Source organism: Calliopsis andreniformis, chromosome 3, assembly GCF_051401765.1.
Source record: "Calliopsis andreniformis isolate RMS-2024a chromosome 3, iyCalAndr_principal, whole genome shotgun sequence".
Taxonomy (NCBI): domain Eukaryota; kingdom Metazoa; phylum Arthropoda; class Insecta; order Hymenoptera; family Andrenidae; genus Calliopsis; species Calliopsis andreniformis.
This window is the reverse complement of record NC_135064.1, coordinates 18,232,197-18,245,107: the sequence shown is the minus strand read 5'-3', so window position 1 is coordinate 18,245,107 and position 12,911 is coordinate 18,232,197. Positions and strand designations below refer to the sequence as shown.

The 12,911-nt window shown below is 37.5% G+C and overlaps 2 protein-coding genes across 2 annotated transcripts in view; one reads left to right on the top strand and one right to left on the bottom strand.

The window, feature by feature from the left end:
* The window catches only part of LOC143188624 (uncharacterized), a 46,558-nt gene that overhangs the window by 12,989 nt on the left and 20,658 nt on the right, over positions 1-12,911 (bottom strand). Inside the window, exons 13-15 of the mRNA XM_076392971.1 lie at positions 12,653-12,678; positions 8,814-8,888; positions 8,559-8,745 (exon numbers count right to left, since the gene is read on the bottom strand). Coding sequence (XP_076249086.1) covers positions 8,559-8,745; positions 8,814-8,888; positions 12,653-12,678 — 288 coding nt within the window. The remainder of the gene's footprint in view (positions 1-8,558; positions 8,746-8,813; positions 8,889-12,652; positions 12,679-12,911) is intronic.
* LOC143188625 (uncharacterized) overlaps positions 1-12,911 on the top strand; it is a 103,974-nt gene that overhangs the window by 79,220 nt on the left and 11,843 nt on the right. The gene's annotated exons all lie outside the window — the stretch shown is intronic.

Sequence of the window (12,911 nt, the reverse complement as noted above, 5' to 3'; positions counted from 1 at the left end):
ATAATCCTTTAAAGTTTCTGACACTTGTTCTTGAACACTCTATATACATTTACTCTACTAGACACGCAGAAGATTTTTCTCCCCAGGGAGCTATTAAATAGCTTTTCAATTGACTTTCGACATTTTTTAAAATTAATTTCCTCCATATGAGGGAGGTACCAAAAATGTCTTACGCGAGATTTAAAAATATCGAATAATATGAGTTCATAGTATCAAAAAATAGTTAAGATAAAGGAATCGAAATGCTATTTTATTCAGTGGTTTGATATTGACCACGAGTCTCGTGAAAGCTTCTTTCTCTTACGATTTTAATATCGACGACTTTTCTCGTGTTCTCGTGTCTCTATGTTTACTATCATGTCGATATTCGCTGGGGGGCTTTGGGGAAACTGGTGGTCCTTGAAATAACACTTGAAATGAGAAAGGGTAGCTGCAGCCGATAGACTGAAAGTGCCTCGTGACATTTTGTTTGAGGTACGTGAACCTACGCGGTAGTTTGACTATATATGCCAATATGGACGTCTTATCTTGATCTACAGGGTGTTACAAAAAATATGGGACATTTTTAGAAGTAGTGAAATGTTCATTTAGTTTGAATATAAACTATTTCATATTCCCTGAAATATTGACACAAAACATCAAACACCAAACACTGTAGATTCTTTTTCAGCCCATGTATAAAATTACAGCAAGTGTATCGAATGATGATATCAGTATCTACAGAAAATATAGATGTTTCAATTAAGCATTGTTTATCAACATGGAAATAAATAAAGAATTCACGAATTACAAGCGATTGAACAGTAATAATACAAATATTAACCAGCTCTGGATTTAAATACGATACGCAGTTGTGATGATTTATATTCTGTCGATTTATTTTTCATTTTTGCATACTGCAAGGGCAATGTATTTAAAAAACAATACATCTCATCGAACTGAACTAAATTTTAATTCTTATCCGATAATTCCACGAAATGCATTGCTTATGCGCCGAAATTAATTATTGAAGCATTTCGTTTCGCAAATTGCGATCGACGATATATTATTATACAACCAAATAAAATATAATCTTTCTGGTTAATAATGGCTAGCATAACTGGGTTAATAGAGCGTTCAGCTGTGATCTTGTTCGTTTAAAATGCCATCATTTCAATTCCAACAAGTGTATGAACGCATAGAAATACCCTCAAACCATCGTAGAGCTTGCGCAAAGACTTTTAAATCACAGTTTATTAATCTCGAAGTGAATACTTGCTTCACAGTTCGCGTCAGCGTCAATATCCAGTAAGTTACTGCACGTCATGAATGAAATAAATTTTCTTCAGTAAAAGACCTGAGAAATGAAAAATGCTTTCGAATAATTTCTTTTACCTACAACTCCGTTAATATTAATTCTTTTCTTATGTTGAAATCTGCAAATATTCTTTAAGTATAAATAGATTTCACTCGGTTTTTAAATAATGTAATTTAACGAAACCTTTAAAAAACTCGGTGTTTAAACGTTTCATAACTGAAATTGGAAATCAGTGTATTGATAGCATATTAAAAACAATAGCAAAATGTGACCTATTATTAATTCTTATTATTCTCGTAAGAGATATATAAAAAACGTACTAAAACCTTTTCGCTCTATTTCTACCTTCCAATCTATCTGTAACATTACAGAATCCCCTAATTGTTAATTTACGATACGATTATATTAACATTAAAGACACTATTACTGCAAAATGAAGACAGATCAGACACCATGTCACAGGACATTCTGTGCTTCAATAAGGATCTCCTACCACCCCTTAATGTACCAAAAGCCATATTCATGACACCCAGTATCACGAACAATATCCTCAAAACTCGAACACCTGATTCCTTCTCATAATCCTTCATGAATAAATTCTGGAAACACGTGTACATGTCGCTGTCGTTAACAAGGAGGTTCCCGAACGACCGACGCGCTCGCGACGTTCTCGCGCTCATGACAGACGGAATTCCCCAGGCGAAAGTGGCGTTAAAGACGTGTCGTCTCATCGACGCTAATCTAGCGATTTCATTAAAAGCGGGCAATGTCGGACGAACGACCGTCGTCGTCTATATAAACTGCGACGAAATAGTCCCGTAACGAGGTTAAGGATTATCCAGCCGACGCCGCCTGTTCCACGTTTATCCCACGTTCATCCCCCGCTCATATCGCGGAAGGGACGAAACGATTTCGCGCGAACCGCAGAATATTCGTTGCTTACTGCACCTAGACGGGAATATAATATCACGCCGTACGCGGGAAGAAAATGAAATTTCGGAGACTTTAATTACCGGCTGGGCGCAGCTCATCTCTGAACGTTGCATTGCTCGTTGGCTGTGCACCTTCTCTACGTTTTTATATTCTCCGCGCCTCTTCAACAGTGGCACGTGGAGCGAGGGAATTAGATGAAACTAGAAATGCATTGCAACTGGCCTGGGTTGGTTGCATTTGGTTGCTGACGTGGGGCTGATGAGGGGAGAAGGTTTTCTGAGAGCCACGAATGAATAGAAATTTCTGTCTTGTGTGTATTTCATTAGTTGAGATTGAGTGTTAGATAGTAAATTGTAATTATTTATATATTGGAGATTTGTTGTCTGTATTTCTGATCTTTTGCTTGTTTCTCTGGGGTTAGTGGAGATCAATATTCTGAGGGTGTTTGATTGTACGAAGACAGGTTTGGGAATTAGATACCTGTGATGTAAGGTAAATGTCTTAATATTTAAACGCTTAAAATGGGTTTACATTATATGTAGCAAAGTTATACATGGATAACTTCTATATATTCTGTTTTCTAAAATGTTATAGAACGAAGTTATATCACGTAATGGTATGGGGTACCTCTGCTGTGTATTTTAACAGCTTAAAAGTCGAGCTTTTAGAGCTTGCAAGGTTTCAACATTTCTTAAAACCAGGTATACGAACAAATGCATAGTAAAATTTCAGAAATCTGAAAATTAAAAACTTCAATATTTAAAAATTTGGAAATTTTCCAGAATTATTAATGGGATTACGGAGTCACCTACGTATATTTGCTAAAGATTTAGTTGTGAATATCAAGAATAACTCTATTTAACACAAAACTAGCCTCACATATGTAAACCTATGTATATGCAAAAGAAGACTATTATATCCAAAATGGGAGACTTAAATGCTCACTGCTCATTTGTCTCTCGAAATTACGCAATCCGTTTAACCGTGAATTTAGCGAGCTGCAGGCTACTTGCAAAATTGTTGCTCAAGTGTCGCGTTCCCCAGGCCGTTGCCGCAAGCAATTTCGGGAAAACCTCCATGGGCTAATTTAACGACGCCTCATGCGTTAATTCGTAATTACAGTTCGAATTACAGGAAGAACAGTGGGAAGGCAGAAGGGACGCTATTAAGCGGACGCCTGCCCGTAGTATTTCTTGTGGAGTAGTAACACTTTCAATACAGGAAATAAATGGAATTACGTACGTAATACGAGGTTGTTCGAAAAGTATTAACACAGTGAAAAAATTGCATAATCAAGCAGTTCCCTTGCTTTCTTTTGGAGGCAATTGAATTGGTAAACAGCTATAGTGAGAGATCACCTTAAGTATCATAAATCTAATCTCTTCATTAAAAAAAGGAGAACACAGGCAAGAATAAAATTGAAAGCCGAAATTCGATAAGTGTCGATCTACATATCCTTCGTTTGTCAAAAATTTAATTTTTCACTCGATGTGACGGGCTGTGGGTGATCGCTCCGATTTTATATTCATACCATCTATATTTCCTACCTAGTACATGACCTGAGTATCGTAAGCGACGATGGTAACGAGAAACGCGGTGTTGCTTGTTGCTTGTCGCTTCAAGCTAAAATCGATGTGCCACGAGAAATTACGAGCTCGAGGAAATTTAGGCTAGATTTGAGGACGTAATAACCACAAATATGAGATAATTACATCTTGGGGTTGGGGATCAATTTTATACAAATTAAAGCTGTTGTTTTGTTGCAGATTTCGAATGTTCAAATATTTAACATTCAGAGTTCAAACTTTGCATTTCAGATCTTCGAATATTCAAGCACTCAAGTAAGTATTTAAGCATTCAAAGTGTTCAAATATTCAAATACTTAAATATTCAAATATTCAAATATTCAAATATTCAAATATTCAAATATTCAAACATTCAATTATTCAAATATTCAAATATTCAAACATTCAATTATTCAAATATTCAAATATTTGAATATTCAAACTTTCAAATATTCAAATATTCAAATTTCTCAAGCTACTCATTAAAACCAAACCTAGAATTGTCTCCCTCATACCGAGCATACATTTTCTCCTATTCCCAAGAAAGCATTCTGCCTCCCCAGTTTATACCACATCTAGCTCTCATCTTTGCAGAAGCGGTGCTCTAAAGAACAGATTGCCATAAACCCTCGCCACCCTGTCAAAGTAAATCGCGGGAGGTGCGGATGGGACAAGCACGAAAGTAGTTTCTCGCGTTTATTAATCACACGCAGGGCGGCGTGGTGATAAAGTGGGCCCTCGAAAACGCTCCGAGCCACGTTGACGCGAGCACGTCCGCGGTGGCGAAGCTGGAACCGATGCTTCTGTCGCAATAGCGTCTATTTAACAGGCCGAGGCGGACAAATTTTTCGCGAATGGCCCAGCACCGCTGGCGTTCTATTTTTTTCGCGAGAAATCGGCGCAAAAATCTGGAGCGGCTGAAAGCATTCGGCGACCACCGACGTTGACTGCGAAATGAAAGAGTGCGAACCCATTGTGGCATCGAGTGGTTCGCCGCCTACTGCACACCGGGCGCGGCAAAACCATCCGCGCAATCTGCACGTATTGCGGCCACTTTCGAAGCTCCATTTTCGTTTTGCCGCGATGCGACCCCCACGCCTCCCTGATTTTTCACCGCCCCGCCAGCCGATCCTAGGGGAAAGCCGCGCTCTGGAGGATCATCCAGCGGTGAATTTCTTCGAGAACCGGCTCAAACGAGGGGTTTCAAGTTGTTGGGTCTTGAAAGAGGGCAGCGAAGGTTTTTACCTCCAATTTGCGACGGGATTTCGCGGACCGGTGGAATTTGGTGTCAGAATTTCGTGCAGAGAGGAAGAAATTTAGTTCGCATAGTTTATAATACAGTTATTATACAGGGTGTTTCCAAACACGTGGGACATTTTTGTAGAACAGGTTCTATGTACAGACAATGGAAAAATGAACATATTTCTGAGATGTTTCATTTTTTAGTTGCACGTTTTACGCTACTGTTTTGTGTCGCGTAAAACGTTGGTTTGAATCCCGTAAGAAGTAAGAAAAACGTGAGACACTTTTGGAGGACAGCACGTATAACTGAAAAGACATAGTTCGCTAGTTACATAGTATTTTATAAAGTGTAAAATGCTGGGTCATTTCTGGCCTGCATGGTGTACTATCTTCTTTATGGTTCTACTAGACCCAGGAATATTCAGGGTTTTTGAATGAATGGCAGCCAGTGATAGGTTTTACAGAAAGTATCACACCATATGGAATATAAAACATGTAACCAAACAACTAAGCGTTTGTGGACATATCTGTACATGAACTTTTTTCATTGCCTTCGTGTCTAGAATATTTAATCTAAAAATGTCCCACATGTTTAGAAACACTGTGTAGACAGTATTTTAAAGTTTTGAACACGTAGCTGTCACAAAATTAAGTTCGTGAGACTACGATATGAAAATAAAATATTTCTTCTTATCATATTTCAAGAAATAGTATGATTTTTAGGACCATATGTAGATTTCTGCGATCGTGGATACGTTCTCGTGTTTGCTATGAGTGTCAATAAAATTCTGTTGAAGGTGAACGTGAGTAAACGTCCACTGACGTTCAGATAAGGCATCTCAAAATTCTCCAACGATCGATACCAAGTTTTTTTATTTGCAAATGTGGCTTCGGGGAATACAGGTCACAAAGAAAGGAGCTATTGGAATTTCAAATGAACCATCGCTCATTGTATCATGAGAGGACTGGATGGACTAAACGTTTCGACACAGTTTAACCGAATATGTACCTCGGCTTTTGGCGAATGTATTGTTTTCGTCGTCTGCTGCTTTGAAATTGTAAAATCGCGCTTCTCTTGGGGAATATTATTTTTTTTCTTTTTCGTTGAATTTTCACAGACCCTGCGAGCATCTTGGCCTAGTTCGCAGTTGAAAAATGCAGGTAATCGAACCGTGCTCTTGGGACGAGCTTGGAGCTTCAAAAATGCGCAATTTTGGACTGCCAATGTTTGAAATTCATATTGACTTTCTAGTTTGAGAATATTTCTTTGCCAGAGATATTTTCTCTGGCGAGAACACTATTTCATTGCAGATGATTTTTTTAGTTTTCTAGAAAACTAATATTTTAACAACGAGAGGAAAGAGTTTCTCTTTTAAATATATGCAATAAAAATGGAAATTTTAATTTCCTAAACCGAAGGATATTAGATCAATTAAATAAACTTGTATTTAATTAAAAATTTAAGATTCTGTGACAGGTAAAAGAGAGAAAATCTTTGAAACCTCACATAAAATATTTACTACAAGATCTACGATACAAGAATTTAAATCCTTTTAATCAGATGAAATTTTGATTCATAAAGTAGGACCCTCTTTCATAATAATGAATATTCAAAGTTTAAGTAGAAATTTGAAGAACGTCAGCATTATAGAATTATCGTGTTAGGATGAATAATCTGATCAAAAGATGCTAAAATGCATAGAATGAAGCACTTAAAAAATCCCCGTGGATTTCTTTGAGAGTAAACATGTCTTTCGTCAGCACATCGCTTAAGAGGCGATTAACTTTTATCTTGTAATTTCAGGTTTCCTCGCAGGACTCTACAAATCGTCGTTCTTTTGATCCCTCGTGTAACCTTTTACCCTCCTGAAGCTATTTGAGTTTTAGATAAATAAAGACTAAAATAGAAAAAAATAGAAAAGTATTTTCTGGAATCCTCGCGTCCTTTGAAGCTATTTTAGAGGAAGAAATACAGACTAGCTTTTAAATCCCCTAGTCATCTAAAAGGAATTTTGTGAAAATCCTTAATCCATAATTCTGGATAATTTTCTATTTTTTGGTGGATCTAATTTTGTTAATTTTTAACTGATTCTTTATATTTCATATGAAAGCCAATCTCTGAATTTTCGTAAGTGAATATATGTGTCTTGAAATGAATATTCTTGCAAATATGCTGAGCTGTATTTCTCCTATGGTTGAGCAGATTTTCGTAGTGAATAGTAACAAAATAGATAAATCGATCACGAGTGAAACGGAAGATCCGCCGCGGTAAGATTTGTCAGGTTGATCGCTTAACCAGAGGCTATTTATATACTGTGACTACTTGCGAAATAGCTGGAAATAGTCCCTCAGGGTTCGCCATTCTGTAGATCACAAATGGTACTAATTTTTCCTGTGATCGTGTTTCAAAAGACCGCAAATGGCCCGTTAGGGCATTTTGTTTTCCTGTTTGTCAAGTGAAATATTTCGCGTCTGCAGCTACACAAATCCAATCTCAATATTCTTTTCCCGCGGGATCATGGTGGATATTACGATTTAATAGGACATTTGTTGTGAAAAACAATCTATTGACTTTGTTTTGAGTTTGATCGAAATATGTTAGTTCATATTTCGATATGAAATTTCTTTCCCAGAGAGAATATTGTATAAATATGTCTGTGTACTTATATTCGTTTGATTTACTGAATGTATGGGTTACCGTTAGTGTCAGTTTTACTTCCATTTTCAATCAAAGTGGGCAAACAGACTTTGCCGATTTGTATTTCATGTTTATAGGCAGAGTTTGCAGAGGATATTTAATGAAATACGTAACACAAGTAAGTTTAAAGCGAAACAACCCTTTAAACAACAATACACCACCCAAACCTGAATTGTAAAAATGTTTATTGAAATATTTGCTTCATGAAATTATTCCATATCTCTGTTTGCGATGCTAATTAAATAACGATCGCACTCATTTCAAAATTACTTTCATATTGAAATGATACATCGATGAGAACCAGAGGGCATAAATATTTTACAAAATATATTGCCAATTAAGTAAGCACTTCGATCAAAAGCTAATAACTCTTGAATAATTGAAACAGAATACACTGATTGAGAAAAAATCAAAATTTCATCTCACAAATTTGAAAAATATTGAATATTCATTTAATAATCTCTCAAAACTTTCAAAGTCTGTGACCCTGATCTAACTTTTTACTCGAATATTTCCTACTTCCAAGTTCCAATATATCACCAACTTAATTTAACTTCTAGTTCACGAAGTACCCTTAAATCAGTCCCAAAATCGATAAAAAATAATCCTCACCATTTCCCTTCCCTTTCAAATAATATATTCCTCCATGTGATTCACGTTCGAGATATCCATTGTGCATTCCACACAATTACACTTAAATACCATCCACTATACAGTCACGAATCGAGTCTCAACATCCTCAGAAATATCAGAAACGATACACACATACACAGAGAGAGAGAGAGAGACAGAGAGAAAGAGAGAGTAACTGTGCAATACTTACAATCTCCCACAGGATACGACGTAGGTAGTTGAATCTGACCTTGGCTCCCGTGGATAGGATGAACCTCGTGATAAGCCGCCCTTGGGTCCTGATAACCGTTCTGCCTCTGTCCTCGATAGTTCTGAACAGCGAATGCCCCCGAGAAGATCCTCGTGTACCTCAGGTAACATCCACTTGGTATCTGCCACTGGAAATCGAATTAGGATATATTCTCGTCCCTTTCCCTTTCTCCAAGGCGAGGACCCACTCACTCACCCCGTAAGCAGCGGATGGTATTGGCTGAGGTGGCCGACCGGGACACACCAACATCCTTCTTCTGTAGTACCGCGGCTAAATGGCGAAACAAGCGTAAGAAAGGACTTTAAATTGGATTTTGGGCATCCCCCGAGTTCTATCGATTCGATTGAGACGTACGGCTGGTGTGACAGAGGTGGGCATGATTTTGGCTCTGGTTACAGGTGGTGGCTGATGTAGGGTATAAGATCAAGGGGGTTGCAAGTTTATGGATTTGTGATTGAGGAGGATATGGAATATTTGTTTTGTAAAAGATTCCATGGGAAATGAATATTCGATGAAATAGTTTGTTAGTGGATACTTGTGATAGGGGGATGAAGCTACTTTTTTTTTAATATCTATTAGGTGTTTCTTAGTGTTTCAAAATTTTAGAAAAATTAATGACAGTATAGTTAGTTGTTTTGTTAATTAACCTTTAATTATTGGCATGTAGTCTGGTAGATTCTATGTTATCTTGGAGTCATCCAGACTCACAGATCTTTATTGTTGCATTCATTTAAATAGGAATGACTCTATAGTAAAAGTTAATAATATATGAGAAATCTAGTTTCTACATTCCAATTAACATGAAATTAATTTTATTAATATTTAATATGAATAAAATTTAATGAAAAGCCTCTGTATCTTTAAGTTGGATATTCACAGTTGAGTGTTAATATCATCCATGTTGAAAGGATTAACCTAATTTATGAATTCGATGACGCGCCGATTATGCCAGTAACGGTACGGTTATTATGCATGCAGATAGATCGAGAGTTTAATTAATGGGTATTCGAGTAATCGACAGGTGGGTTAATTGATTTCCAATTAATAGGGATGCTGCTGCATTAATAAAACGATCCCGCCAATGTTGAACGATTAAATCGCAAATGGCAAGTCTCGTCTCCAGAACAAGATATTTATGGCTACAGAGTGAAACTACAAGAACGACATTTCTAAAAGGATCAAATTTACATTTTAATTGAAGCACTGAAAATGAAGTTTGTATAATTAACAGAAGTAAAATCAATAAAAAGTGAAAGAAGTTTCCTCCAATGCAAAATCCCTAGTACGAAACAAGATTATATAATAATTAAAATTGTCAACCCCTATACAGAGTACTTCAGAAAGATATTAACACTCATGTAGAGTCCTTGTTTAGACTAACTATAAATACTAACACAATACCTGAAAAGAAATCACGTAAAAATTTCTCACATATCGACTCACAACATTGTTAAAGAATAATAATTCACTTTACATGTTCCAATTCTAGAAGTAATTCATAAGAATTCAACACATAATTTATAGGTACTAAAATGGCTTGAACTATATGTGTACTGTAAATGTAAGAAAAATATGCTAGAAAAAGTACACTACATTAATTTTCACAATATTAATCAATTCTTTGACTATACCTAAAAGGATCTATGACTCACTGTACATAAATGCTCATATTCTCCCAGTCACAAAGCCCAAAAACACAACCACGTAGGAACGCGTCATTCTATCTTAAAACCACAGATATCAGGTCTACCTTCAACAGTCTACAAAGCGATCTCACGGCTGCAGAGAAAAAAAACATGATACCCAATTTTCCTCGCTTTTACAACGGGGAACGCGTTGTTTCTGTGACGAAAACCTGCCGTTCCTCCCTTGTTTCCACAAAAAAAGAGTAGAAACGACTATAAAATTGTCTGTCAGCGGCACGCCACAGAATCCTTTGTCGTAAATCGCATGATAAACTAAGTAAAACCATAGGGCGAGCGTTCTGCTATTTTTCCCTGGGTAAGTCTCAAACATGCAACACCATCGTCGCCGCTTCCGATATTTTTCTCGGCGAGAGACACAGGGCGGGGGAGGAAGTGCAGGGATTACGCATCGGGATAAGGATTTTCCAGGATGCACCGAACGAGCTTGTATCCGTCACGCTGTCGAATTATGCAACAGCGACGAATCTGGACGTGCCGTTCTGAAGATTCTCCCGCGTTTATTTTCTGTTTAGCGTGAATATGTTCCTGGAGGAATTTAATGCTAGATCACGAATAGTGTCGAAAAGGGAGCGGATTTTCTGGAGCGCTGAAGGGATTTTGATGATAAGGGAGTTCGTGAATGTGTTAATTAAATAGCAGATACAGTAACTCGCGAATTTGCACATGAAGGGTTGCTGAATTTACATATTCGAGTTTTAAAGATATTTCGCTTTTTTGGGTATAAACTGGGACGAGTGAATGAGAGTTAAACTTAACAACTGGAAACGAAATAAAAATTTATGAGAGTAGTTTTCACAGATGGGAAACTGCTGCAGATGCTAGTAGAAAATATATAGGTAATTGCTTCACCTCATCTTTTTGAAAAAGAGAGTGATATATTTGCATTATATGTATGATTGACGATCTAAGATTAAATTGTAAATCCTGTCTAATGTATTGGGTAACTAGATGTCTAACTATTAAGTAATACTAATGATTAACTGGATAATAATCAATAGGTATTCAGGAGAAACATATGGCCATTTAAGGATTACCCAAGTTTCAAAGACTTGAACGAGTAATGAGAACATTTATATTGGAGCAAAAGCCTGCTTAATTGATCAGTGTTGAACTTTCTTTAGAAGGATTCAAGAGTAAAAGAATCGCAGAGTTTTCTTTAGAAAAGTCTGGGAACTGTAAAATTTACTTTGAAATACTTTGAAGTCTTCAGAATGCTCCCGAAGAGAATTTGAAAAGTTAAGAATTTTCATTGACGAATCTCATTGAAAGAACAAACTACAGTAAGGGACCTAAAGTGATTGAAAATTTGTAACCACCGAAGAAAGTGCCATTGTAGATACCAAAGAAGTGAAGTACAAGTATCGATTGGTGGAAAATGGTTTGGCAAAGCTATTGTTCCAGGTCCTAGGAGTTCTGGTCGTTCGAAGGTTTCGCATTAATCATACACAAAGTTTGCCGAAATGTTCTCACAAATTGCCGCTATGGTAACCTAATACGTTTCAACGCATCAATTGTTGCGGATATCGAAAATTACTTCGATACAATATTCTCCCACAAGACGCTCAATCTATCTACAACAATATTCCATACAATCATAATTTCTACTGTCAAAGAACCTTCAAAATCCTGACAAACCTGCAATCAATATTTCTCTATTGATTTACGACGAACACATACAGGGTGTAAGAAATATAGCCTTCGATATTTTAAGAGGTGGTAGAAGATTCAAATTGAAGCACAACTTGAACCTTCAACTTGAACCTTCTACCACCCCTTAAAGTGTCAAAGACCCTGTCAGACCCTTACACCCTGTATAGCTTCATACAGCAGATGAACGCGTCACCCACTAATTGACATGAAAGAACGGAACATTTATCTCCAGAAAGGACGCAAGTCCCAAAAAGTGACCTGTCAGACGTATTGACGAAGTTTATCAGCGATCGTTGCACCCTGTACACGTTTAACAGCCACCCACGCAAAAGGCGATAAGATGTTCTGTTTCCAGGCGACCTGCAATGATAGTCAGCTCCTAGCAACATCAGATAAAGACGCGCCAAATAGGAGGTCGCGAAATTGTGAAGTCATCCTGGAAGAAGCGAATTCCGCAATAATTGAGATTTCATTGGGATAACGGCGGACATAACGGTACGCCGAAGCTCCACAATGGCCAGGAACCAGAGGAGAAGGGTTGGGAAGTGGTGGGCGATGGACAATACAAAGTTATGTTTCCCGATGAAAGAGGAGAGGGTCCCAGAGCCAGGATTTCGTCGTTTTACAAAGCCATTCGGGGGTTGCGCGAAACTCGGCCACCGATTCCTTTCAGCTCACCTCGGAATCCCGACGATGCTCGGACTCTGAAAACGTACGGGACACCAGATAAGTTCGATTAATCGTTTCCTATCGAATAGTCGATGGTATCGGGAACGGAATTCCAGCGACCCCAACTGGAGGAATAATTCTTTTCTTATCGCGACGACTACGTCGATTAGGTGTGAGTCTTCCACGATGTTTTATGGGGAAATCGCCATCGTCGAATCCATTAAAAGGAAGCAATTAGTTAGAGTCAATTGAAACCTCGATATACCGG